Here is a 27,027-nt window from a genome sequence, read left to right as displayed (position 1 = left end):
TTTCCCAATGTACTTAACACTTTAACACTGCTGTCAATACCACAATAAATACAAAGTGGTGCATGAAATCCTGAATGTGTTGGTTTTTCCAGGGTGCGGCTATTCTTGAGTGTAGGGTAATTACGGTACTGGGCATGCGCAGTGTTCTCTAGCTTCATTAAGTAGAGCAGAAGGAGGCGAGAGGGAAAACAGTGGCACGGAGAGAGAGAGGGCAGAAGTTAGATGGCGCTTTCCTTTGTCACCGCGTCTCTCTGCTCATGAACATCGACCTGGCATATCTGCGATCCGTGAAACCAAACCGTCTGTCGCCGATTCACCTCCAAGTTATTCCTAATTTCATCCAAGAAACGGTACGTATACAGAGCTAAATTAGCCAGGCTGCTAACGCGATCACTTTCCTGACGGAGACGCTGCTCCTCCTCTACCACTTTTACATTACTGTGTTTCAATAACAATGCACGTTTAATAACAAGCTAACTTGTATGTGGTATTACACAGCTTAAATTAGGCATTACTAGAGTTTAAGTAAACGATAACAGAGGTGGAATAACCATGTGTGCAATCACTGTCACAAATTACGTCGATATTATGTATTGTGCAGCTGCTCACTAACTAATAAAGTTAATATTTGTACATGACATTGGCGATAGGCATAACATGGATACATGCAGTGTTTCTTAAGCTATGCATTACATTAGGCTGTGTAACTTTCGTGATGGTAACACACTGTTATTGAACCAGGTCTGAACCTGTGGCCACGATGATGGAAGAATCGGTGTCCACATTTGAGACGCATCTGACGTCTGTCATGGACAGTCTGATCCGTGCCTCGGTGTGCGAGATCTCCAAACTCTTCCAGGATATGGTGAACGACTACCTGATGGAGCTGTCCCTCAACAGGAAGGAGAACGAGGCTCTCAAACAGCGGCTGAGGCTCACCGACCACAAGCTGAGAGCCGAGCGCAAGTACGGCATGGGCTGGGCCGCGCAGCGCCGCAGCGCCGGGCTGTCGGCGGCGGAGGAGCGGGCTGGAGGGCGGCAGAAACGAAAAGTTGCGGAGGCCCGTAAGTATTGCTTTAGGATTTAGCTTTACCTTCCACAACTAGCTGGTTTACACTACCTTTTTAGTTTGTCATATATTTAGTTTGTATTTATTTCAAGTAGCCTACTGTCAGTCTTGCACAACCCTCTGAATATGTTGCACATACAAAGCGACTTCATATCTGCAGCACAGCTTTCCACTTTTGGTAACAATACTGCACATATTTCATTTAATGTTATTATTTTTGTCCTATTACCTTACCCAGTCTATTAGTGTTTATATATTTAATGTAAATATTTCTCGTCTTGTTCGTTTTTCTTCCAATTTATCATCTTTAACTGTTTATGTATGCACCATATACACCAAGGCAGGTTCCTATATGTAAACCTGCTTCTGATGACATTTAAATGGCACCTTGCTCAAACATGAATATTGAGTATGATTGTTTCTGTATGGTGAAAAACAGGTTCTTGTTGTGCAGTCAGGGCTTATGTGGAGACGCACTTGTTTTGTTGGAAACCATCTGGCAGGAGCTGATCTCTCCCTCCCTCCTTCCTCCTCCGCCTCCCTCCTTCCTCCTCCGCCTCCTCTTCATACTCTCTCCCTCTGTCCTTCACCTCCCCCTCTCCGCTGCATTCTGTCCCTCCCACTCCTATGTGAATTTGCACACATTCTCCCTCCCTCCCTTCCTGCCCTGCTCCTCTCCCTCCCCCCGCCTCCTCTGTCTCTCTCCAACTCCTCCTCCCCTTCCTGCTCCTCTCTCCTTCACGCCTCCTTCCTCTCTCCCTTCCCCCACCTCCTCCTGCTGTTTTTTCTCCTTCGTCACGTTGCACACACACACACACACACACACACACACACCCCCTTCTTTCCTCCCCTGCCACCTCTACTCCTCACATCACCACCATAATGACACACTCCTGCTCCACCTCCCCTCTCGCTGTCTCACTCTTTCATCTTTTCATCCTCACCCCTCCTCTGTCTCTCCTTCAACTTGTCCTCCCCCTCGTCTTCCTCCCCCTTTCCCCTATGGCCCCCACCAACTCCACTTCTCCTTCTCTCTTCCTCGCTCGCTTTCTCCTCCCCTTCACATGGTTTCCTCTTCTATCCTCTCTCTTGTCTGTCCTTCTACGCCCACTCTCTCCTCACTCGTTCATCATGCTCACTACTCCTCCCCCTGCTCCTTTTACTTTCTCCCTCCCCCCAACCTCTTCTCTACTCCTGTTCCCCTCTACCTTTTGAATCTCCTCTTCCTCCTCCTCATCCTCCATCTCCCACTTCTCTCCTCTATCTCTGGCTCTCCTGGCCTTTCCAATCATCTCCTCCCACTTATCTCTCTCCCCCTCATTATTCACCCTCCCTCTCTCCTGCCCACCTGCACTCTTTCTCCTTCCTCTCTCACCTCCCTCCCACCCTTCCCTTGTCTTCCTCTCTTCTCCACAGGAGGCAAGTCAAAGAAGGGCCCGGCAGCAGCCTATGGCAAACGCTGGCCTGGAGTTGTGTGGGAGGAAGGAGGAGGAGGAGGAGGAGGAGGAGCTGTGGGGATGGTAGCAGGAGGAAGAGGGGGAAAGGAGGCCAGGGAGATGTACCTCATCCAGTACCCCGGGGATGAAGAGGATGAGGGAGGGATGATGGAGGACGAGGAAGGGGAGGGCAGCCTCAGCGGTGAGGGGGAGGAGACGGCCAACATCAAAGAGGAGGTGAGGGAGACAGGCTTTCTCAGAAGAGGAGGAGGAGGAGGAGGAGGAGGAGGAGGAAGAAGTGGCACAGCATCTCTGCAGCTTCATATCAAATGGAAAATAACTGAAAAAGAGAGTTGTGCTTGTGTTCGTCAGCCATCAAATCACCGCTGAGATGCACTTGATGACGGGAAGGATATTGATTTCATATTTAGCTTCCCGATGAGCCGCTCTCCGCCTCGCAAGTGCAACAGCTTTTAGGTAGAAAGACCACAAGTAGAGGTGAACAGCTGTTTGCTTAAAACACCCACATGAACAAGTAGTAAGGCACATATTCCCTCTTCACTTATCTTCTGTATTTGAATATTCAAAGCATGCAGAATGTGTTGTTGGCCTCCCTGGGAAGTCATTACAAGGTGTTTTTGAGGACTGACACATAGTGGAGCCGTTCAAAAGAGCCGTTTTTTTTTATCTGCGAAATAATCACCAGGATAATGATTGACTGTATTGCCAGACCTAATGTCAATAATCTGCATTGTAAACATGACACAAGGTGGCGCCATATCCATGTCAGTGAATGTACTACTTTGAATGTACTCTCTGTACGTGTTAAGTAAATAAAGTTGCCTTGCCTTGAATGAAATTCACGCAACTCTTAATATTAGATGCTGTGTTTTTAAGTGGCGATGGAGATTATTTGTTGACCCTGCTTTAAAGGATATTTTTCCTTTACAAATGGTACAGCCGCTTTATCACTGCCTGGGTTTTGGTTGAAGTGCATCCAAATGCTGCTGCGTTTTCGCGTTTGGCTCATTTACCATCCGAAAAACACGTCGTCTACCTGACCTGTCCTGTACCACTTGTTATGACTTCTCTCTCTCACGTATTCCCTTAAGACCCACCCCATCTCACTCCTCATGCTGAAACCTACCAATCAGAGTAGGGGGGGTGTCTACACAGAATACGTTTGGGGAACAAAATCAAGCTTTTTAAAAGGCGAGTGGATTTTGGCAGGCAGTGAGTGCGGACCAACGATTTAACGATAAAAAGAACGGCTCTCACCAAGTACGACTCGGTTCCCCTCGTTCGTACCAAAGAGCCGTTCAAAAGAATCGGCTCGTTCACGACCGACATCACTACTGACACAGCATGGCTTTAATAACCAATCTTATTGTTTTGTTTCAAGGAGCTAACATTCAGTTAAATGTTCAGTTGGTTACTTATCACATTAGCACAATAACTTTTAAAAAGTCTCTTAGCCTCCTTCTGTGCTCATAATTCTATTTGCAAGATGTTCTCTACGCAAAAAGGAAAACAACCAATCAGAGGCATGTGTAACCCGATAAAACTGTCAAACTAGGCAGCAGTGATCAAATATGGACAAATATTCAGTAACTGTATTGTCTGTCTGCCTCAACTGATTGCTTAAACAGCTGATTGTGTAGGCCTTTTTTTCATTATTACATAAACAGGAAATACAGACTGTAAAAGGAGGCGCTGTGTCGGATTTGAACCTTTTCTCCTGCAGTGAGGACTTGTTACACGGTATAATTGGTACAAATAATCTGTATAAGAAAACGCAGGTAATGGGACACTCGGGTAGCCCACCTGTAGCTTTCCTTTCCACAGATCATACACTGCTATCAGGTTATAGGTTATGATAGTTTGAGGGACTATGTTACCAACTTAACCTTTAACAAGCCAATTTGAAAAAGGCATTTACACATTTAAATGGGATTTTTTTTTTATTAAACGTGGTGTTACTATTTTACATTTTTTGTATTCTCTATGCTTCTCAATGCAGTTTTCACAAACAGAGGGCTATCGACCCGCCTCTCTCCAGCTCATCAAGGAAGCTTTGAAGATGGAAACGCCCAGCCGGAAGCGGCACACAGGCTCCAGAGCCACGAGCGAAGGTAATGAGCCGAGGACACACCTATTCAGGGAAAGAAGCAAAATGTTCAGAAGCCAGTAGTTTAAATTTAAAGTGGGAATAATATCACAAGTTTGTCCCTCATTCTCTCTGCTCTCTTTCTCTCTACTCAGGAGAACTGTCCGATCACCCCCCGACCCTTCATTCAGGAGAGAGGGATGAGGAGGACTGGGAGGATGACTCAGCAGAGCCGTCGGAGGGGGGCATGACCATGGATGAGCTGAGGGGTCTTGAATCGGCACTGAGGGCCGAGAGGGGCCGCGAACAGGCGGCCATGACAGCCTCCCAGCCTGTCAGCCCCAAATCAGAGGTGGTGCAAGGCAGCGAAGACAGCCTGGCCCCGAAGTTCATTGGTCTCGATGGATTGGAGCACGACGAAGAGCTTGAGCCGCCGACTCTGCAGAGAGAGGAGCAGATAGGACCGGGCAGGTTGAAGGACTCTGTGAGGGCCGGGGGGGAGCTGAGGTGGCCCAATAAGCTGAAGGAGGAGGAGGCTGCGGTCCTGACTGAGCAGGATGTGGTGGAGGAGGGACAGTCAGAGCACCTGCCCCACCTGTCTGCTTCAGGGAGTGTCGGTGAGAGTGGAGAAGAAGAGGGGGGTGAGGACCTGCTCCACTTCTGCACACAGTGTGGAGGAGGCTTCACCTCCGAGGCGGAGCTGGAGGAGCACCCATGCCCACTGGGAGCTTCTCCTTCACACAGTGGGAAGGAAGTGTTCCCGTGTGCCCATTGTGGCAACGCGTTCAGCCACGACTGGGCTCTCAAGAACCACGAGTGCGCCTGTGCCGCCGAGAGGCCGCACTGCTGTGAGATCTGCGGGAAGCGCTTCACACACTCGCGCTCACTGGAGCGACATCAAGTGGTGCACACAGGTGAGAGGCCGCATCGGTGCCAGCAGTGTGGACGCAGCTTCAGCCGGCTGGGAAACTTGGAGCGCCACCAGCGGATCCACACAGGAGAGCGTCCATACGGCTGTGAATCGTGCGGAAAGCGCTTCAGTCGTGTGGAGTACTTAAAGAGACACCAACTCATACACACTAGTGAAAAGATGGCACTCCAGTGCTCCAACTGTGCAAGTAGCTTTAGTGATGCGGAGCAACTGAAAAACCACCAGTGTTTTTAAGAGGCTCTTCCTGAAATATATGACAGAACTGGACGGATTAAAGCAGGTTTTTAATTGAATGTTGTAGAGGTTCAAGGGATGAATGTGGCTGGTGGATGCTAGTTTTATTCTAAGTGATTTGCATTGACTTGATTGAATTACCTTTTTAAGATAAAGAAGCAGATACATGTGTGTATGATTTTTGTTGTGCAAGTGAAAAAAGCAAATGTCCAAAGTTGACAGGAAGTCAGTTGTACATGGTGTTTTCTTGAAAAAAAAAAAGTCTCAGCCATTTCAATTTGAGGTGATCTCATTCGTATGTACAAAGCTCGTACTTATTTATGATAATCAATAAATTGCACATTTATTTCTTTTTATCAGTTACTTGTGTTGCCGCTGATGCCCTTGTTATTTGCCGGACAAGTTAATTGACAGCTTGGTATTTTGTATGTTTTGTGTCGGTAATATTAAAGAAATAAATATTTAAATCCAATATAATTATGTTTTACCTTTTTCGGTTTAGATTTTTTTGTAAAATGTTGAGGTTGGTGAACCCATTACTAGATGACTTTGACAAAATATACATTTTTAAATTAGGTATATACATCAAATCACTATTTTGCAAGACAACATTTTGATTGAAAACGTAATAATTGAATAGTGAAGGCCTCTTTTTAAGGCTTTAAACAGGCACTGGTGGATATTTACTGTAACTTTGGAAATAGTGTTTATTTGGAAAGTTTAGCAAAAACAATTATTTGTATCAAGTTTTTAATTTTTACCATCTCTTGATTTGGGAATCAAGTTTTTTAAATGCCACAAAAAAACGTGTTACGTTGGTTAACTACAGAACTGAACTGAATGGCTTGGTTAAATGGCATGAAGCAATTGGGGCAGAGCGCCCTCTACTGGAATGTAAGGCCTGTCCTTTTCAATGGTTCAACATCATGAGGGGTAACAAATCCTTTTTTTTTAACAGGATGTAAGCTAACAAAAAAGAATACAAAGACATTTCCATTGATTTCAATTTGTTCTGAGCCTGGCATTCACAATTTAGTTGAGCTCAATGTCGTTAAGGATAACCCTTTTAATGAGTTCCAGTGAAAGACGATACTTTTCCCTGCCTTTTTGTTATATTTTTGTTTTCGCTTAAAATAATAACACTGCTGCATACCCTTAAGAACCCTGGTTATTATAAATGCAGATATGATTCCCTAGAGCTACCCACCCTTTGTTACGGGGGAAAAAAAGGCTTCACAGAGTCAAGAAGGTCAGAGTTGTTAGACGGGAAACTAGGCAGACCACAATGTACAAATGAACAGACTACCTGATATTGATGCTTTGTGCTGTGTGATACTATCCTGCATATTCCAGAATATTTATCTGTATTTAAATTTGACGCAGCCCACCGGGAGCGACATTGTTTTCCATTACAGAAAAATGGTCACAGCAAATTTACACTTATGTCAGATTTAAAGTTTTTTAGAGGTGTTTGCATTTTTGTGAACAAAGAGTATTTGACATAAAATTTGCTCCATAGAAGGCATATATTTTTAAATCTGCTTTTATTAGTAAAATCATGTGGGTTTTTTGGTTACAGGATGATGTTAACAAAAGGGGAAACTATTGATAAAAATAAAAAAAACTTTAAAATCACAAGAAAATGTAAAGCATCATGAGACAATTATAATGCCCTGATTAATCAAACACTCAGTAATTAAGTACAAAGACATGTGCAGTACATGGTGACTTCTTCACATCCATAGCAGCAACCAGCAAAGCTTTTCTACTGACACTGCTCATGGAACAGGCTGACGGACATGGCCAGCCTTTGTGCCAGGATGCCCTCCAGAGTCTCTAAAGACATGCGCCTCACATCATAGCCCCTCTTCGAGGCTTTTGCCTTGACGTTAATTGGCACAATCTCCTCCCCACTATTCGGGTCATTTCTCCCCACTGCAGCATGTGTGGGGAAAAAGGACTGCATATGGGCAGGAAGGTCAGATCTGTTTGATGGGCAGCAGTAGGCAGACCACATGTACTCAGGAACAGACACCCTGTTATTGATCCGCAGGGGTTCAGACTCATAAGGCATGACTCCGGTGATCACATGCATCGACCCGTTGCAGTAGGCTTTGAATCTTTTTAACACTTCATTCTCCAGACCGTTCCACGAGCCACCGTTGGAGCCCGCTCGCTGAGGGACTACGTTTGTCAGGGTGAAGGTGGCCTGGCGGTTTTCTTTTGTCTTCTGGTGCATGCTGGGATTGAGATGGCCCCTTGTGAAGTTTGAGTTCCTGTAGTCATTGGACATCGCCTGGCTCTCAATCACATTCTGATCCAGGTAGGTAGCAAACTGGAAGGGTGTCATCTCTGAGCTGGCTCGGGAAAACACCAACTTAGAGATGGAGAGAGAAAGACATGTGACTTTTTAGAAGCTGCATTTTCTGGCTTTTTTAGTTCAATTCATTCATGTAGTTTGAAAAGTGAAACAGAACTTAGGCAACTCCATTTTCCTTTATTTGTCATCTCACAAGAGAAAAGATCAGCAATCTGTATTTAAAATGGGAGATTGGCTGTTTCTTATAAGTTAAATATTAAAACTTGCACCAGTCACACATTGACCATTAACTAAACAAACAGAAACATTGTCACTGTGTATACTGAAACAAACATACATTCTAATTAGCTTACATAAGAATGCTAACACTTTAATGAATTTCTGAAATCACAGCTATTTATATTTACACTCAACATTCACATGTGAGTTTCATGAACCAAATTAAGTTATGCTCTGTTGTAGAATAACAATTACCAAAGAGAAGCCCAGCTACACTCTACCCTTATCAGGATACTAGTTCCTGCTGCTAATGTATATAATCAAAGTGCACAATGTATCTAAAACTAAAGACGCAAAACACAACAGTACTGCAACGAATCCTACCTTCACAATGGTTATAACATTAAAAACGAGCTGTTGCTAAACTTTCACCAGATTTTATTTGGGAGGCTGGTAAACTGAGTTGCGTTATACAGAGAGGTGTTGTATTCAGTCCACCCTCACTGATGAAATTGAAAATATATTTCATATAATAATTATAAAAATAACAAACGAGGCTGTATGAACTTAGCATTTCCAAGCAAATCATACTAAATAGTTAACGCTATTTCTTCTCAATTAAGAAATTGGCTACTCTTGTACATTGCACACTGTTTTTTGCTTACCTGCGGCTCGTACTTCCAGGTATTATTGGGACGTTTGCCATCTGCAAGACCGAGTCTGTACGCAGAGTACAGCGGTGCACGACTCTGCCGATGATACAGGCTGGCAAAGTGGTACAGGTTCTTGTAACGCTGGCATATTGGCTGGTATCCTGCTGCATCAATACCCTTTGGTGGGGTTTTATTGTAGAAGAAATCAAGACAATGGGAGAAGTCGTCACTGATCTCACCAAGGACCTGGCCATCCAACCAGCAGAGGAGAAGAAGCAGAGCTCCCGTGCAGAATTTCTTCTTTTGAGACATCCTGCTCAACAGATCAGTAGGTCAGCTGTACTTATGTCTTCAGGAAGGAGATGCAAGCAAACATGACATTTGTTCAGACTTCTTCTCAGACAAAGCTTTAGATTGAAATAAAACCAATATTTTGAGTGTTCATTCAGCGCCTGAAGTATTTGCCTTTGAAGACTGTCTGAGGACTGATGTAGTCTCGTTTACACACTGAGTCAAAGAACCCTGTGATTGAGAGTGACTCCCCCCCATTCTCATGTCAAACTTCCCCTGTAGACCAGCAGTCAGTCTGCCTTCTAAAAAACATGGCTCTCCAAACACTTGTTTTCATTAGCTGAGGTGGACAACTTTGTCTTTCAGTCTGTAATCATTTGGTGGTTTGGACAGTTTATTGATTAGAACAGTGTATATCTTAGTAAGATATATTCCAGGTTTATAACAGGGATTTTATTTGTTTTAATGTGGTAAACGCTACAGGAACTGACAATGCAGTTTATTGTTGCTGACTGTTCTAGACGTTGTTGATCCCCTCCTGTCTCAAGTTTCCTCAAATGTTGTAAAAAGGTGAAACATCATGAGACTTCGATGTTTCCAGAAAATCACAAATGCCTTTCATAATGCAGAGCTACTTTATAAAATTACAGTGTGATGCTTGAAGTACAAACAATTATTTTGATTCTTGCATTTATAAGCTTTTTTGTTCTACACTGTCTCTCAGAGTTGTTTAATGCATGATGAGTCTGATATTATTACGCAAACACACTCGCAATTCAGCAAATTTCATTCCCTGTCCAGTTTCTGTCTGATATTTCTTCTCTCATCAACACTTTTCTCTTTAAGGGAACCAGAAATATTTCCCGGAATATATAATCATCCAAACAGTAGTGCTGTTTTTTCTCAACCAAAGGTCTTGCTCCTTTATTTCATTATGTGATTAATCTGTTAGTGGGAACATTTACATTATCTGTATTTCTGCTCAAGTTAAAATATAAATATATGTTAACTGAAACCTTGGCATAGTTAAGATAGGACCAGGATTAGAAACAGATACTACTGATTCTTATTTTGAGTATTTATACTAGCATAAGGACATTGATAGAGTGCCAATATGTCTCTTCATTTTTGTATTATTAGGTGTTCTTAAAAAGACAAAACTATGAAATCTTGCTCCCTTAAATACACATTGACAAATGAATGGAGAATTTCTGGACACATATATTAATTCATAGCATAAAGCATCGGCAGGTAAAGATTATGAGCAGTGCCTGAACACTTAGTCAAAAAGGAGTAGACACTGTTCAAATCTTTATCCTTTCTTTGAATTGTGGTGGGTAGACTGTTCATTATGGCCATCTAGCGGGCACTCAGAGGAATAACACTCGGCAGCAGGCTGACTATCCCGGAAGCAGAAGCTATTAATAATGGTCAGGTCGTGGAACTTACTGTGAGTACATGGTAATAACCCTGCATTTCATTTCATTTCAAACCTTTATTTAACCAGATTGGTCCCATTGAGATCATAGATCTCTTTTTCAAGGGAGACCTGCAGCATATAGGTTCCACATGAAACAATAAAGGACATTATATTTACAGGATACATTTACATAGTTATAGACATTTACAAGTGGCCATAGTATCAACGAGCATTTCATTTAGCCTAGCTTTAAAAACATGAAGAGGAATGAGATTGCTCAGTTTCAATTCTTGCTGAAGACTGTTCCAAGCAAATGGAGCTGCGCACATAAAAGCTGTCTTACCTAAGACAGTCCTTGCTCTTGGCACATCTAACAATACTACATCATGCGATCTCAGACAATAGCTGCTTGCAACTCTCTGTGTTATCAGAGAGCAGATATAATATGGGAGTTTACCCAACAAAGCTTTATAAATAAATGTGTACCAATGACTGAGCCTCTTTACAGTAAGTGATGGCAGACCTGCCTTGGCATACAGGGTACAGTGATGAGTAAGTGCTTTACAATTTGTGACAAATCTCAGTGCGCTGTGATAGGCGGCATCTAACTTGTTCAGGCAATAGGCAGGTGCATTCATATACAACAAATCACCACTGCTACGCTGACGACACCCAATTAATTCTGTCCTTTCCCCAGGTCGTCGCACGCATCTCTGCTTGTCTAGCTGATATCTCTCAGTGGATGTCTGCTCATCACCTCAAGCTCAACCTTGACAAGACTGAGCTGCTCTTCCTTCCGGGAAAAGATTGTCCCACTCTTGACCTAACAATCAACATCGGCACCTCAGTTGTTTCCCCGACTCAGACTACAAGGAATCTGGGTGTGACCCTAGATAACAACCTGTCCTTCACTGCAAACATCGCTGCTACAACCCGTTGCTGCAGATACACGCTTTACAACATCAGGAGGATGCGTCCCCAGCTGACACAGAAAGCGACGCAGGTTCTGGTCCAGGCTCTCGTCATCTCACGCCTAGACTACTGCAACTCCCTCCTGGCTGGTCTACCTGCATGTGCCATCCGACCTCTGCAGCTCATCCAGAATGCAGCAGCTCGTCTGGTCTGCAACCTTCCTAAATTCTCCCACACCACTCCGCTCCTCCGCTCCCTTCACTGGCTTCCGGTAACTGCTAGAATCCACTTCAAGACACTGGTACTTGCTTACCATGCTGCGAATGGATCTGGCCCTTCCTACATCCAGGACATGGTTAAACCGTACACCCCAGCACGTGCACTACGCTCTGCATCAGCCAAACGACTCGCTGCACCCTCGCTGCGAAGGGGACCCAAGTTCCCATCAGCAAAAACACGTGGGTTTGCTATCCTGGTTCCAAGATGGTGGAATGAGCTCCCCATTGACATCAGGACAGCAGATAGCTTACACATCTTCCGGCGCAGACTGAAAACTCATCTCTTTCGACTCCACTTCGAGCGATAGAACTATTAACAAAGCACTTATATACTAATAAAGGACTGGCTTATCTAAAGCCAGTTGAGTAGCACTTGAAATGTTTGGCTCTATGAAACCTGATGTACTTATATGATTCTGTTTTCTTCAAGTTTGTGTCTTCCTGGTCGAATGTACTTATTGTAAGTCGCTTTGGATAAAAGCGTCAGCTAAATGCAATGTAATGTAATGTAATAGTCCAGCACAGGTAAAAAGGTCAGTGACTAGCCTTTTCCTGGCTTCAAAAGAGAAACAGGACTTGTTTCTGAAAAAGAAACCTAGTCTAACCCTCAGCTTTTTAAGCAGGTTATTGACATGAAGTTTAAAAGTAAGACAATCATCAAGCCAGATACCTAGGTATTTATAACTGGTAACCACTTCAAGTACTTGTCCTTGCATAGTAAAAATATCCAAAACAGGCTCTGGTGTCTTTTTAGCTTTTGAAAATAGCATTACCTTGGTTTTATCAACATTTAAAATAAGCTTAAGTTCAGCAAGCTGAGTCTGAATAATGTTAAAAACAGCCTGTAATTTAACACCAGCCTCCTTAATGGAGGGACCTGCACAATACATCACGGTATCATCAGCATAAAAATGTAAAGTAGTTTCATCCACATTTTCACCTAAACTATTGATGTAGATGGAGAATAAAAGTGGACCTAAAACAGAACCTTGAGGAACACCATTAGCAATGTTTAACCACTCAGAAGACAGCCCATCAAAGTGAACACATTGGGGCCTTTCAGAGAGGTAGTTCACAAACCAACCCACTGCATGGCTGGATATGCCGATACTGAGTAGCCTCTGCTTTAAGATGCGATGATCGACGGTATCAAACTATTTGGAAAGGTCAATAAATAGAGCTGCACAACTCTGCTTATTGTCTAAAATACTCGTAATGTCATTCACCACTTTCATTGTGGCAGTGATGGTGCTATGTTGTTTTCTGAAGCCTGACTGATGTTTAGACAGGATATCATTTTTACATAAAAACTCCTTTACCTGTTCACTCACTAGGCGTTCGAGCACCTTCGCCAGAACTGACAATTTAGAGATTGGCCTATAGTTATTTATCCTTTTAGTAAAGGCAAGACATAAGCTGACTTCCATACTTTTGGAATTGCATTTGTGCTGAGGGAGAGGTTAAAAAGAGTAGTAAGAGGAAGAGCAATAAAATCTGCAGCTATCTTTAAAAAGAAAGGTTCTACGTTGTCCGGGCCAGCCGGTTTCTTAGGATCTAGCTTAGATAAGGCTTCATGAACAACATTGACAGTAAAAGGAGTAAAACTGAAAGGGTTTTCCAGACCACATTGTTCAGAGTCACGGATTGGGGTGTTCACAGAAGCAGAGTTAGTCACAGAATCAAACATAGAACCGCAGGACACAAAATGCTCATTAAAGCAATTTAGCATAGTAGCCCTGTCCGATATAGTGCCAGATGCTGTGGTGAGGCACGGAGGTAGCTCATTACGGATCTCACCGGTGGATATCGATTTTATTGCTTTCCAAAATTTCCTAGGATTATTTAGGTTTTCTGTGGTAACTGACAAATAGTACTTCGACTTTGCACTTTTGACATTTGAAGTGAAGCTATTCCTTAGCTGCCTAAAATGCAGCCACTCTACCTCTGAGCCTGATTGCCTAGCCTTTGCCCAGGCCTTGTTTCTCTCATGAAGGAGACTAGACAGCTCAGCAGAAAACCAAGGATTGTCTCGTCCCTTTACTCTAAATTTACGCAGGGGTGCATGTCTATCAATGATCTCCATAAAACCAAGACACTTACAGTTTACAGTCACTGGGGATGAATTGCAACCTGTGGCTGACCTGGAACTACCACGTTTTCGGTTTCCACACAGAGGACAATTGCTGAGCCTTACATACAACAGATATTAGCTTTCTGTTTTATATTGATGAGAAACAGGAAGTGCTCATACCAGATTGGTCTTCAGCATCTTAATATGGAACTTGTTGACCCTTTGCACACACAAAGGCAAGACTGAAATAAAATACACTTAAGGAGTTAGTAAAAAAAAAAGCAATAAAAGATCCACCTCTGTTGTCCCAAGAAGAAGCAAAAATCTATGGTACTTACTGACGCTGTGTCATTCTTTGTTTTGTGTAAATGACTCACAGGCTACGGGGTGTGTTTCAAAACTTCTATTGGTTCGCTTACCTAATGAAATAAGTTGGAATACATCTTCACTCTGCCAAATAAATGAGCCCTAAAGCTCTCTAATATTCTCTACTGCTACATGAGAGTTATGGTAATGAATGAGTATGAGAACGTTTATATAGATACCAACTTGAATGCAGTGACTGAGTTAGTCAATATGCTTTAGGTATAGGCTAACTCAGTGTCTAAGATGCAAAGTCAATAACTTTAACCTACTATTAGCATATCCATACGTTCGTATATATTTAGAATAATAGATTATTTAGGCCTACTAACCTTTGTTGTTGGCCTAATAGAGAGAATCTCTGTGACATTATAAATACATTAACCTTTATTAATACACTTGATTCACTTAATTACTTAGATGCAGAAGTGGAAAGTAACTAAGTACATTTACTAAAATACTATACTTAAGTACAATGTTGAGGTACTTTTACTTTACTTGAGTATTTCCATTGTGTGCCACTTTATACTTCTATTCCTCTACAATAAAAAGGGAATTCATGTACATTTTACTCCACTACATTTATTACAGCTTTAGCTACTTTAAACAAAATGCATCTCTAAAAATTAAACTAGTGGATTAATTCTTTAAGTCACAAAAGAGTCAAATGATATAAATATTTTACAAAAAGTAAATCAGAACTTTGTTTGTCCATAAAAGTGAAATGCTATGATGCAACAATATTATCTAGAAATGTCACATATATAAATATAATTACACAAAGGCAATTTTTCTGCACAATGATAAATCGTACATGTTATACTTTAAGTACATTTAGCTGCTAACATGTTTGTACTTTTACTTGTAATTAAGTATTTTTTTAAATAATGTATTGGTACTTTTACTCAAGTAAAGCAGCTGAACACTCATTCCACCACTGCTTGGATATATTTTAATAACGACGTTTTTTTTTAAAGGTTCCTAATACCTATAGAATTTTTTTCTAGATTATGTGTGGGCAACTTTACCCAATCTGAAATATATTTTACACAGGAAAAGGGTTGGTTCATGAGGTAAAGGTAACCTTTTGTCAATAGGAATATACTTTATAACAGCATAGTTTTGCTTGATAATAATACAAGACACTTTACAGGGTTAAAAATGAATAAATAAAAAGATAACAAATGTAAATAAAATCGAACAATGAAACAACATAACACAAAGAGACAACAGTAGCCTACGTTAAAAGTCCTTCTGAAAAGGTGAGTTTTGTTCACTGTCTTAATGTTTGAGGGGTCAAACTCAGTACAGTACTTAGGTAACTTGAGTGTTTGTCGTTGTGGCTAACTCTTTCTAATAAAACCTGTTGGTCCCCGGACTAATGCAGACCGTACGCCCTGTCATGGAGCAGCTCCAGGAGGCTCTCAGCCTGTTGCTGCACGTCCTCCTCTCTTCCGTGAAAACATGCTCTGCTGCTGTCAGCCTCAGACCACTCCCTCTCAGTCTCGGAGGGAGCGGAAGAGCAGTCAACTACTTTTTCTGTGCGGCTGTTTAAAGACTATGTTCCCAGCAGAGAATGGCGGACGTCACAATTGAGGAGCTGCAGTGTGAGCTTACCTGCCCGGTGTGTCTAGAGCTGTTCAGGGACCCGGTCATCCTCGAGTGCGGACACCACTTCTGCCAGGTGTGCATCCTTCAGTGCTGGGAAGTCAAGGCCGACGAGTTGTCGAGTTGCCCAAAGTGTAGAAAGTCTAGCGGCGGGAGACTGCGACCCAACTCGCTGCTGTGCAACGTGGTGGACAGTGTGCGCAGAGCCCGGTGCATGGACACGGCCTCGGGGATAACCGGGTGGGACTCAGGGGGTCCTCTGGAGGAGCCGGAGGAGCGGGAGCCGGGGTCCAGCATGAGCAGCCTGGCCTCCTCCACCGGGCACTGGCCGCGCCTGGGCATGGATATGTGCGAGGAGCATGAGGAGAAGCTGAAGCTCTACTGTGAGGACGACCAGCTCCCCATCTGCCTGGTTTGCGGCATGTCCAGGGACCACAAGACCCACAATGTCATCCCCATTACAGAGGCCTTTGAAAACTACAAGGTACGTTCTGATTGGCTGAGTTAGGCACGTTTTTTTTTACCAATAGATTGAGTCTAGCTAGGCCTAAATTAGGGGATAATCTTACTGTAAAACCACTATTACAAACGTTCCTCTCTAAGATAAAGAACGTGGTGATCATTATTTGACCATGGTCATTATTGATCACTAAACTTAAAAGTATTTTAGTCTTTTAGGGAGTGCCATGCATGCTCCTCTGACACACCTCTCCTTGTTCTTGGAAATAAACATATCTCAGGTTTGTCAAGCATTCCTAAATATCAAAGGAAACCTAGTTTATAAGGATTGTATTTAATAAATGAACTCATTTGCTCTGGCTTTAGCAGATGTGGTGAAATGGCATTTATTATTTTAAAGCAGGCCCCCTTGTTTGCCTTGGCAGCCTTTGGGTGTTTTGCTATTTACAGGAATTCAGCAGAACAGTGTGAGCTCCTTTAACGCCCCCTATGCTTTTAACCCGACAGCTGACCATCATCAGTTCGTTTGAAGAGTCTCCGAGAGGCCTCTCATGTTTCACCAAGACAGAATTGTCCACTTTGTTTGAATTTGTGGCTCTCAGCAGTCTGTTGAGGACAGGGTGTGCATCATATGACTCCCATTAAGGATGTTGTTGTTTTTCAGAGCCGATACACCAATTTAATCAACTTTTAAGTATAATCCAGTTTAGCAACACCACCTCTGTTTGATGTTTAGCATGTGATTGTTTATTTGTGCTGCAGGATAAGCTGTCTATCGCTCTGGAGAGGGTTGAGCTGCAGACAGAGGAGGCCACGCTGTTCCAAAGCCAGACCAATGAAAGGATCCTCCTCATTAAGGTATACAGATACATGTGTTTATTTGTTTGTGAAGCATTGGGAAACACCCTGGACATAATCCCAGCAAATACATACGTGTGTGTGTTTGCCTGTGAATTGAACCTGCATTTCTGGTCATCAAGAAACATTCCTCCACCTTTACCTGTCTGACAGCGAGACTGATTGATGACTAATCCTAACTATGACGGGCAATGACACAACAGGTTGTTACTCAGTGTGGTTTGTTCTTATGTTTTGCAAATGTAGAAGTTCCTCCTGAAATGACACAGGTGGTAAATAAACATTCATGCACATCATCCCGTTTGTCTTTCTCACAGTATCTTTTTTCACAAATGCGGCCCTCAGGTCTCTTATCTAAAAGTAGCGATACCACAAAGTAAAAATACAATTTATTTGTTTATGTATCGTATTTATTATCTGAATCTGCACAGTAACACAAATGTAATATTGTCAGATACATTTTGTGGAGTAAAATGTGCAATATTTGCTTCCAAAAGCAGTGAAGTAGAAGTGGCATAAAATGTAAATACTTAAGTAAAGTCCCAGTACCTCAAACTTGTACATAAATTCAGTACAGGTTAAATACTTACGTAACTTTCTACGACTGGTTGACACACACACACACACACACACACACACACACACACACACACACACACACACACACACACACACACACACACACACACACACACACACACACACACACACACACACACACACACACACACACACACACACACACACACACACACACACACACACACACACACACACACACACACACACACACACACACAATGTCTCACAACCTCACAGAAAGAGATAACAGCTGGCTGAATTTATGCTGTGACGCTTTATCCAGCACAGCAGCTCTTACCTCATATAGTGGTCTGTTTGTGTGTGGGTGCGCTTGTGTGTGTTCAACCGAGAAATTAGTGTAGCATGTTTGCTTTGTTAAAGTGTTTTTTGCTGCTACACATATCTCTGCTCTAGGTTATTACACATTTTTCTCTATCCTGTCTGTCTACTTGTCTCAGCATGTCTGTCTATCTGTTTGACACAGTTTATATGCACATTCACAGATTTTCACTTCTGTTTCTCTGCCGGTATGACAGGATGTGGGTCAACAAGTTTCAGAGGAAGTTTGGCAAGCTTTTTTTCCGGCCAATTTCTCTTAGTCTGTGTGTGTGTGTACGTTTCTTATCATTATTGCTTGTCTTCCTATCAATCTTTTTCTCCATCTACCTGCGTCAGCAATAAAGGAAGTATTGCTCTCCTTTACTTAGAAACGTAAAAGGTCCTGCATTGATTATTGCTTGAAGGGGAACCCCACCTCACATCAACATCCGTTCACAGGTCATATTACGGCATATGTGAAAAAAGTGTAAAGCTCCAGAAAGAGCTACACAAAGTCAGATTAATATATTTTCAGGCTAATGACGAAAAGCTACTTTAGCTGCTAGCATAACACCTAAATCTCAGATCAAGCTGCATTATGGGTAATTTAAGTGGAAAGTTTTGACATAAAATGCAAATGTTTGAAATGAAAAAGACCATATTTTGGTTCTGCTGTGTAAAATGTCATCCCACTTTAAAAAAAAACGGTCCGTCTTTGTGTGTGAAAATGATGGCAATGCTAAATTGGTTCATTCTGATAAAATAAACTTTTAAATATTAAAAGCAAGCAGGTATATCAGAAGCTTTTGACCTTTTTTTGGTTTAATTTAGATGTTTAAAATGTCAGATTACTTTGGCCTCGTGTTGAAACTGTAAATATTTACAGTCTATGGTTAAAACTGAAACACTACAACTCCTCTTCCATGTTCTAGCTAATGGGGTCCTCTGTGTTTTAGGAGCGAGCAGGAGACCTGGAGGAGATGGTCACCGCAGAGTTTGGCCGTCTGAGGGAGTTCCTGCTTGAGGAGGAGGAGCGCATAAAGGTGAAACTTCAGAGGCAAAAAGAGCAGAAACTCAAACAGCTGGAGGAGGCGCTCACTGAGACCACAGAGCAAATCAGCCAAATGGAAAATATAGCCGACGAGCTTCGCCTCAAACTGACAGAAGAGGAAAACCCTGAGCAACTCAAGGTATGAGAGAAAAGTAATATATGATGCTCATGATGCTTGTAGAGCACATTTATTTTACCCCATATAAAAAGTCTGAAAATACCAAAGAATGTTGATATTCTATTCTAGATGTGCAGTTTTAGATATTATCTGCATGTTACAGTAAAGAGTGAGGTATTTTGTAATCATAGGCTTGTTTTGATCTGCTCTATTTCAGGGAATCAAAGACTTCATTGGAGGGTGAGTATTATCACAATTGATCATTATCGCTAATGTCTTAGTTACTTATTCATTTCTAGATAATCTCCTGGTCTTCTTGTACTTGACTGTTGCCCTAAATCTAAAGTCACAATGGTGTATTGTTTTGTAATTATCTTTGAGTGTTGCTGAAACAGGATGTTGAGGCATTGTTGTGGTTTATCATGTTATCTTTGACAAACATTGTCACGCCAACTAGTGACCACTAGGTAGCAGTCTTACCATTTGCCAGTGTTCTGTTGACATTTCTTCTTAAATAGGTGTAAGAATGCAGATACAATGTAATTATACGACTCAAGTCCACACTGCTTGCTGTACATGGCTTAAATCTTCACTTTTCTAAGTCGTTTAATATATATTGGTCTTGTATTTTATAAGAAACATAAATTGTTTACGTATGTGAAAGGACAACAATACCATAACAGTTGTAGTAAGGTGTATACACTAAAGCAGCCACAACAATAGATATATATTATGGGAAGTGAAGTGAAAAGGCTTTTTGCTTTAAGTTATTTTATCTCTCATTGTCTCTTTTTCTTTCCCTCCGTCAGGGCTCAGAGTTTTTTTGAGCAGCCCCCAGAGGTGACTGTGGATCTGCAGTCAGGAGAGTTCCTGGGACCTCTGCAGTACAGGACATGGAGGAAAATGAGCTCAATTTTTCAGCCAGGTAGTTAAACACCTAACACAATTATGAAAGCAATGGCAATAAATGCGGCAGAGGCTCAGTTGTATCAGTAAAGCTTAACAAAAACGTAATCTTATATTGCAACTCCGGGTTCTGTGAAACATTGGCAGTTTCCAAGTCTGTGCCTCTTTAAAAAACATTTTCCTTTATCTATTAATACTTGATTTATTTGCTTTGTATTTTATGTTCTGTCTCATTATCAACATGCTCTGCCTAGAGAAGTTGGACAACATGAGTTTTAAACTCGACTGTACCTGTTCTCCAAACTTCTGTCTTATTGGGTCAAAGTCAAGATTTATTTGGGGTCATTTGAGTCAATGACATGTAATCATGCATTGTTGTTGATCGTGCAACACTAGACTGCACTAAAGAATGGAGTTACATCTTGACGCATATCATTTATATTTTATTTGTATCCATGTAGCTGATGCTCTTATCTAGCTCGTCTTACACTAATTAGACAGGAAGGCATTCATTCATCTAGTTGAAGGTCACAGCCAGTCTTTCTCTGTCAACAAGTTTGTTGTTGAATTGCAACATTTCTAACCCTTCTCATGTTATGGCCCTCTTAGCTATCACCGCTGTGACCCTTGACCCGAACACAGCTTACCCCTGCCTGTGGGTGTCCCCGTGTTGCACCAGCGTCCAGGTGGGGAGAATCCAGACCAACCTGCCCAACAATCCAGAGCGCTTCACCCGCTACAACATCGTGCTGGGCTCTGAAGCCTTCTCCTCTGGGAGACACTACTGGGAGGTGGAGGTGGGCAACAAGACAGCGTGGGGTCTGGGCGTGGCCACCGCCTCCGTCAACAGGAAGGAGGAGATCAGCCTCTGCCCAGATGACGGCTTCTGGACCCTAGTGCTGAGGGACAACGGTGACGGCAACAGCGAGTACGAGGCATGCACTGACTCAGAGGAGACCATGATATATCCCTCCAAACCCCCCAGCAGGGTGGGGGTCTATCTGGACTATAGTTCTGGTGACGTTGGGTTTTATGATGCAGGAAACATGGCCCACCTCTTCACCTTCTATGGTGCAACATTCAAAGAGCCTGTTTTTCCGTACTTTAATCCTTGGCCAATTATCAACGGATACAACAGGGAGCCCCTCACCATAGTTACACCACACTGGGGATAGATTCCCCCTTCATCTCAGAACAGATCCAGAATAAAACTGCAGGACAAAGTTAATCAGATGTGGTGATAATGAACTTGGCAGTGACCCTGAAACGTGAGACTTTAAATAAGAAGATGAAACTACTAAAGAACAAGACAAGTGTCAGACAATGTCAGACAAGTGAGACTTTAGAACACATGGCTGTTGATACTCTATTTGTCTTATGGTCAACACATCAAAGAAAATATTTGTAATGTTGAATAGATGTGTGCCTGGCCTCTCTGGACGAGCTTTCACTACGAGCCCCGGCATGTTTCCACCTGACACCGTCCGTGAACTTCATTCGCAATTCTCAGATTGTCTCATTGATGTTATCATGTTCCCGATTAGCAGTTAGTCTAAATCCAAAAATATTGCGAAGTAGGTGCTTTTCGCTTTGACATCAAATCCTCCGCCTTCCTGTTTCTCAACTCTCCGTGATAAACAAATGTGACACCCCCGCTGCTCTGTGCTGCAAATCTGCCGCTGTGAGGATCAGGCACTTTCAATTTGTTGTTACCGTGTCCACCAATTCGACTAAGAATGTGGTTTTATTTCTATAAAAAAAGGCTAAAAGAGAGTGGGGGCAGTTGGGAAGTAATTGAATCAGTGTATGCCAGAACACTGTTTCACCAGAAAAACTGACTATGATGGCCTACTAACAAATACTGTCTGTGTAGCCAAATACGGATATATTTCATATCTTTATGACATATAGGAACTTCTTTGTATTTGAAATGATAGGAAGTGCCATCAACCTCATGGCATGTTTACTGCCCTGATGCATTGTGAGCTGTGACACTTTAGACAGGTGTGCTTTTCCAAGTCATGTTGGTTGGTTAGTCAGTTATCAACTGCAAATATCACAACTGGACTCCAATCCCACCTTTGAAACCTCTCAAAGATGATTAAGAGAAATGAGGGACATCTGAGATACATTTTAAGAGCCAAAGGGTCTTCTTATGTCATCATTAACTTTTTTTTTTTTTAATACATTTGCTTGTTAAACCTGGTTTCACTTTGTCAGCACAAGCTTTTAAGAAAACATTTCAGTAAACATGAATGGGCTTGGGGCTGGGAGCCAAATGAGTACAGAGAAACAGACTACTTTTTGTGTTGCTTTTAGTGTTGAAGAATGGCTATATCCTATTTTGTATTTGTTCTGAATTCATTAGAAAAGTGGTAGGTCATATCACTTTGTAATGTAGCCAAAGACTTAAAGGGTCCATGACAAGTTTTAGATTTGTAGGAGCCTATGAGTTATCATGTGACAGCTAGCTGGTGCTCAAAGATACACACAATGCCATTTGGACACTGAATGGTTGTGTGAAAAAACATTTCAAAATTGTATTAACAGTCGATGCAAAATATTTTATTGTGTGTTTTGGAATAATATCTAACATTATAATATCATATATTTTAAAACCGTTTTATAGCCGTTATATATCCAATCATGTTATTCTAATAACATGTAGAGTTCAACTGAGGAAATGATGTGTAAAGCAGATGACTACTAATATTGGTTTCTAAATGCCTTTACTTTACAAGGTAAATATACATGAATGTTCCATCACAATTAATACAACAAACGATTGATCAGAAATATTTTCTGAGTGTTTTTGAAGTTTTTAATAAGGAAAACACTATCTAGAAATGTGCCGTTCGATTTGAATAATTCGATTAAATTTCCTACTAATGTTGTTGTTTCATTTGATTCCACTAGAGGGCGCCCTCATCTAGCTTTGAAGGCAGCACCACTGTCTCTCTGTGCTCTTTATAATACAGCTTTAAACTATAACCATAAGGAAGCTATCTGCAGACAAAATAAAGCTTTAGGTAACATCTCATCTTGGGTGATTCAGAATTATTTTCCACCCAACTCAATTTTAAATATGTAGCCAGATTTCACAAACCACGTTGTATCATACTCTGTTATAATATAGATGGATTGCAAACATTAGTATTTCAAGCAACTTCTAGGAATGTTCAAACAGACAGGAGTCAGGGCTGGATAAGATATTTAGATCCTTTACTTAATGAACAATATGAAGACATATGGGGGCAGCATTGCACCCTTCAATACTGAGTCAATACAACCTAAATGTACTATTGACTGTCATAATCTTTACATATGCATCAGCTTTCACATTAGCCATCTGTGCGTTTGCTATACCAGTAAACGGAGGCTGTTAAGTCTGTGTAATTGAACGTTTGTTTACTGGTCTAAGCCCAAAAGGTAAGAAAATACAAAATGACTTACACCTTCTTTTCGTCTGCCGCATGTCAAGAAGGCCACCCAGTTGGCATTTCAGCAGATTACTCACACATATGTCTTAATGACATACAGCCAACACTGTAAGCTATTCACATTCTGTTGATGATGTTAGTTCAAAATCAGCCGTGACCATGACGTTTGTATTGTTTCAGCTTGTGAGTGTGTGTGTTTGTGTGTCATCATGGCAAAATGTGCTCCTGGAGAGGAGACACCTCCTGTAGCAGGAATTACTACAGCAGAGCACTTTGAAAAGTGTTGCCACTCACCCAAGGTCAAGTTCAAAGCGAGCAATGGTGCCAGAAGTAGGGATGTGGGAAGTGGAGAAAGGGGCCAGTGGATCCCCCATTTAACGTGAGATAGTCTCAGGTTGCTTCACTGTTTTTAACTAAAGAATTGTCGCATACAACTTACACATTGCCTCTTTAAAGAAAAGTATTATCTGTAGAACGACACTGAAGAAAGAGGCAAAGAAGAGGCGCAAAGTACGAGAGGGAAACACCAGGTGAGGATGAATCTCATGGAGGACAAAGATACAGATCAAAAACATCTGGATTGAGGCACCAACAGCAAGGCAGAGGGACGGCCAATGGTCCAGCAAACCCATGTCAACAATGGGTCAAAGAGACACCAGGAACTGGTAGGTCATAACGGGTCTTTGTTCAGCCCATAAAATATAATGCAACAAAACAAACAGGATTTTAAGCTACAGGCGCAGAGTTAGAACAACGTCCTGTTTGACACAGTCAACAAAACCCTGATTCACCAGGTTGTGTTGCCTTTGTTTGACTTTGTGTTAACCTGTCACGGATACGCACAAAGTGGTTTTTTTCAATGTCCAGTTGAGCAAGGTTAATGAGATCCCTCAAGCCAATTGTGCAGTAATCTGTGACTACTATTACAAACAAATAAATAATGACAATTAGTCTGACCCAAATAAAAAGTATTTTTTATCCATGTCAGCTTTATCTCTGTGCGTCATCTGCCTCAACGTTAACCATAGAGTGCAGGTCTTAATGTGCCGGGCTAATGTCTTGTTCTCTCCGTTAACTATCCTGATCTGTAATTAGATATTATTGCAGGCCGATCAACATGCAGTAACACAAGCCTTCACTATACATTACTGCTCTGATGCCACTCCCTCTGTCATTAATCCCTATCTTTGATCAGTGTCAGTGACGGTGAAATAGCAGTCTGAGATGAAAAAAGTTATCCACAGTTTCTTTAGAAACTTCTTAACACACTAATTTCTTAAAAAGTCTGTGTTTAATTCTATCCCTCATCTCCCTTTTTATCTTTTTCATCCATCCTTTATCTTTGCTCTTTCATATGACAGATCCGTTCCCAAAATACAACCACTATTTTTAACGCAGCACAGCTTATTCTGTAATGGATCGCTTTTCTGAGTTCAGCCCAAGAATTTGCCTCATCCTGCCATCCATAATGGATGAGAGGGCCTGATGAAAGACAGCGAGCCTGCACGACGGGGGAAAAGTGATTAATGGAAACCTCATTAGAAACTGGAGAGAAATCAAGCTATTCGTTATCCGCAAGTTGGGAATAAACACCATCAGGTTGGATGTGTAATGTGGGGGTGTGATAAGAGATGTAGAGTTGGAAAAAGAATCTCGCTAATTACTTTGTGAGAGATGTGAAATATTTGAGAGACATTTTCTTAAATAAATAGATTTGTTTGATGACATGATGAGATTATTTTTGTTTCCATCCGTGGTAGCTGAACATTAGTTACTACTGACGAATGAGTGTTCTTCCAAGGACAATTACTGTGATCCTCTAAATCACAACATCTATATTGTTTTGGTTTATTGTAAGTCTTTATATGCGCTGACAACACAATGTCAGTCCATGTGTCTGACAAGATTATCTATCCAAAATGAAAAGTGTTAGTTTTGCTTGATCAGTTTTCCATCAACATAATCTCTGAACTTTAGACAGAAAAGGTAAGCTTGAGGAAAAAGTCTCAGAGAAGAATTTAGGGATTCTCAGTTAAATTAAATAAATAAAAATATCAAGCAAAAACATGCAGGCTAACCTTAGCTGCTTTGAGATGATAAGAGAATAATTTACTTCTGATTTTGCCTTGTTTCTAAATTAAATGATATGTTCTCCTCTGGCCCAGGTTAAGCAGTCTGTAATCAAATCCCTAGTGTTTCTATAATCAGACCGTAACAATATTGGACAAAAAGCAAATAAGGTACCATCATTGCCGAATTTTAAGTGAATACAAAGTTGAGGTTTTGTGAATCTTGTTGATTTTCATTATGTAAAGCCTAAATGTTTATATTAATTTGCCCACAGCCTTTCTGGAAAACATCAGAAGTCTTAGAGTCGAGCCAATCCAGCAGCTGCCATCAAGTGGCAATGGTACGACTCAATTCTACAAAACACATTTTCTGTGGAAGTCACAAAATCCTGAAACCTTCTACATGATCATCACTACTATAAAAAGAGCTACCAAATCCTGGCGTACAATGTCATGTTTTCAATGTGTGCTTCATTGTATCCTGCTGGATCCAGTTACCCTTTAGCCACTCGTGGTTTCAAAGCCCTTTTATGAATGTTGCCAACTTGCATAAACATGATGACTGCCTCTGATAGCTGTCAGTGTTTTCAGTCATTCAATGCATCTGCCTATACCAAATAAAACATAAATATTGAATATGATAATTGCATATTTATTCATTATCATCTTTCAATGTTGATATTTTTCTGTACTGCCGTTTGTTTCTGATCTGTCGTGCTATTTGAATTTGAGAGAGAAAGCAGAAGAGAAGAGTAGATAGAGGGAGATTTTAAATAAAGGGCAACAGTTGGACCCTTCAACACTAATGTCCCTGTTTTTCTCAAAAAGGAGGGAAATAAAATGAACGTTTTCTTTATAGAAAGCTGAAGCGTTGAGTTGAATCAGATGCGTTAGACTCTGAAGCTATTCGGTTGTTTTAGAGACCAGAATCATTTGCTTACATGCTTGTGTGAACATTCGTGTCTAAAAATAGAGGTCAGAGGTAGCATGTTCACCTGTGTGAGCATGTGTGGGTGCTCAGCCATGCTTGCTGGATGAGATTATTGATGCAGGACAACATCAAGGTGATGCTTTGCTTTTTGTTACACAAAATCATTATTATCACCAAGCCGCAGAGTTTGTTGCATCCCTCCCTGCTTTTGTTATCTCTTTCTTTCACTTGATGAATAGCTGACCTGGGCACCTTCAAAAATCCAATTTGTTAGACAAAGGCTCCAAATATGACAAGGGATTGAGGGCAGACAGATTGAGAGAGATAGGGAAGAGGAGAAAGCATGTAGAGCAACGAGGATTACTGTTGGAGGTGAAGAAAGA

General features: G+C 41.6%; 3 protein-coding genes across 3 annotated transcripts; 2 read left to right on the top strand and 1 right to left on the bottom strand.

Annotated features, from left to right (window-relative positions):
* Positions 1–57: 57 nt before the first annotated feature.
* Positions 58–6,254, top strand: LOC117555710 (zinc finger protein 483-like). Its single transcript, XM_034230673.1, is given in 6 exon segments — positions 58–350; positions 742–1,064; positions 2,486–2,742; positions 4,526–4,637; positions 4,768–5,705; positions 5,707–6,254. Coding segments are annotated over 5 exon segments (1,662 nt in total). The 5' UTR covers positions 58–350; positions 742–760; the 3' UTR covers positions 5,758–6,254.
* Positions 6,255–7,304: 1,050 nt separating this feature from the next.
* LOC117555714 (endonuclease domain-containing 1 protein-like) lies at positions 7,305–9,501 on the bottom strand. Its single transcript, XM_034230678.1, has 2 exons — positions 8,982–9,501; positions 7,305–8,154 (listed from the first exon to the last, which is right to left on the bottom strand). Exons 1-2 carry the CDS (start codon positions 9,279–9,281, stop codon positions 7,543–7,545), a joined length of 912 nt encoding a protein of 303 aa, XP_034086569.1. The 5' UTR covers positions 9,282–9,501; the 3' UTR covers positions 7,305–7,542.
* A 6,292-nt stretch (positions 9,502–15,793) lies between these two features.
* On the top strand, positions 15,794–23,242 carry LOC117555711 (zinc-binding protein A33-like). The gene is made up of 6 exons (XM_034230675.1): positions 15,794–16,396; positions 17,134–17,229; positions 19,086–19,319; positions 19,516–19,538; positions 20,108–20,223; positions 20,814–23,242. Exons 1-6 carry the CDS (start codon positions 15,881–15,883, stop codon positions 21,377–21,379), a joined length of 1,551 nt encoding a protein of 516 aa, XP_034086566.1. The 5' UTR covers positions 15,794–15,880; the 3' UTR covers positions 21,380–23,242.
* Positions 23,243–27,027: the final 3,785 nt, after the last annotated feature.

This window comes from Gymnodraco acuticeps, unplaced genomic scaffold (genome assembly GCF_902827175.1).
Source record: "Gymnodraco acuticeps unplaced genomic scaffold, fGymAcu1.1, whole genome shotgun sequence".
NCBI lineage: Eukaryota > Metazoa > Chordata > Actinopteri > Perciformes > Bathydraconidae > Gymnodraco > Gymnodraco acuticeps.
Note: the sequence above shows the minus strand (reverse complement) of the source record. Positions and strands in the feature narration are given on the sequence as shown.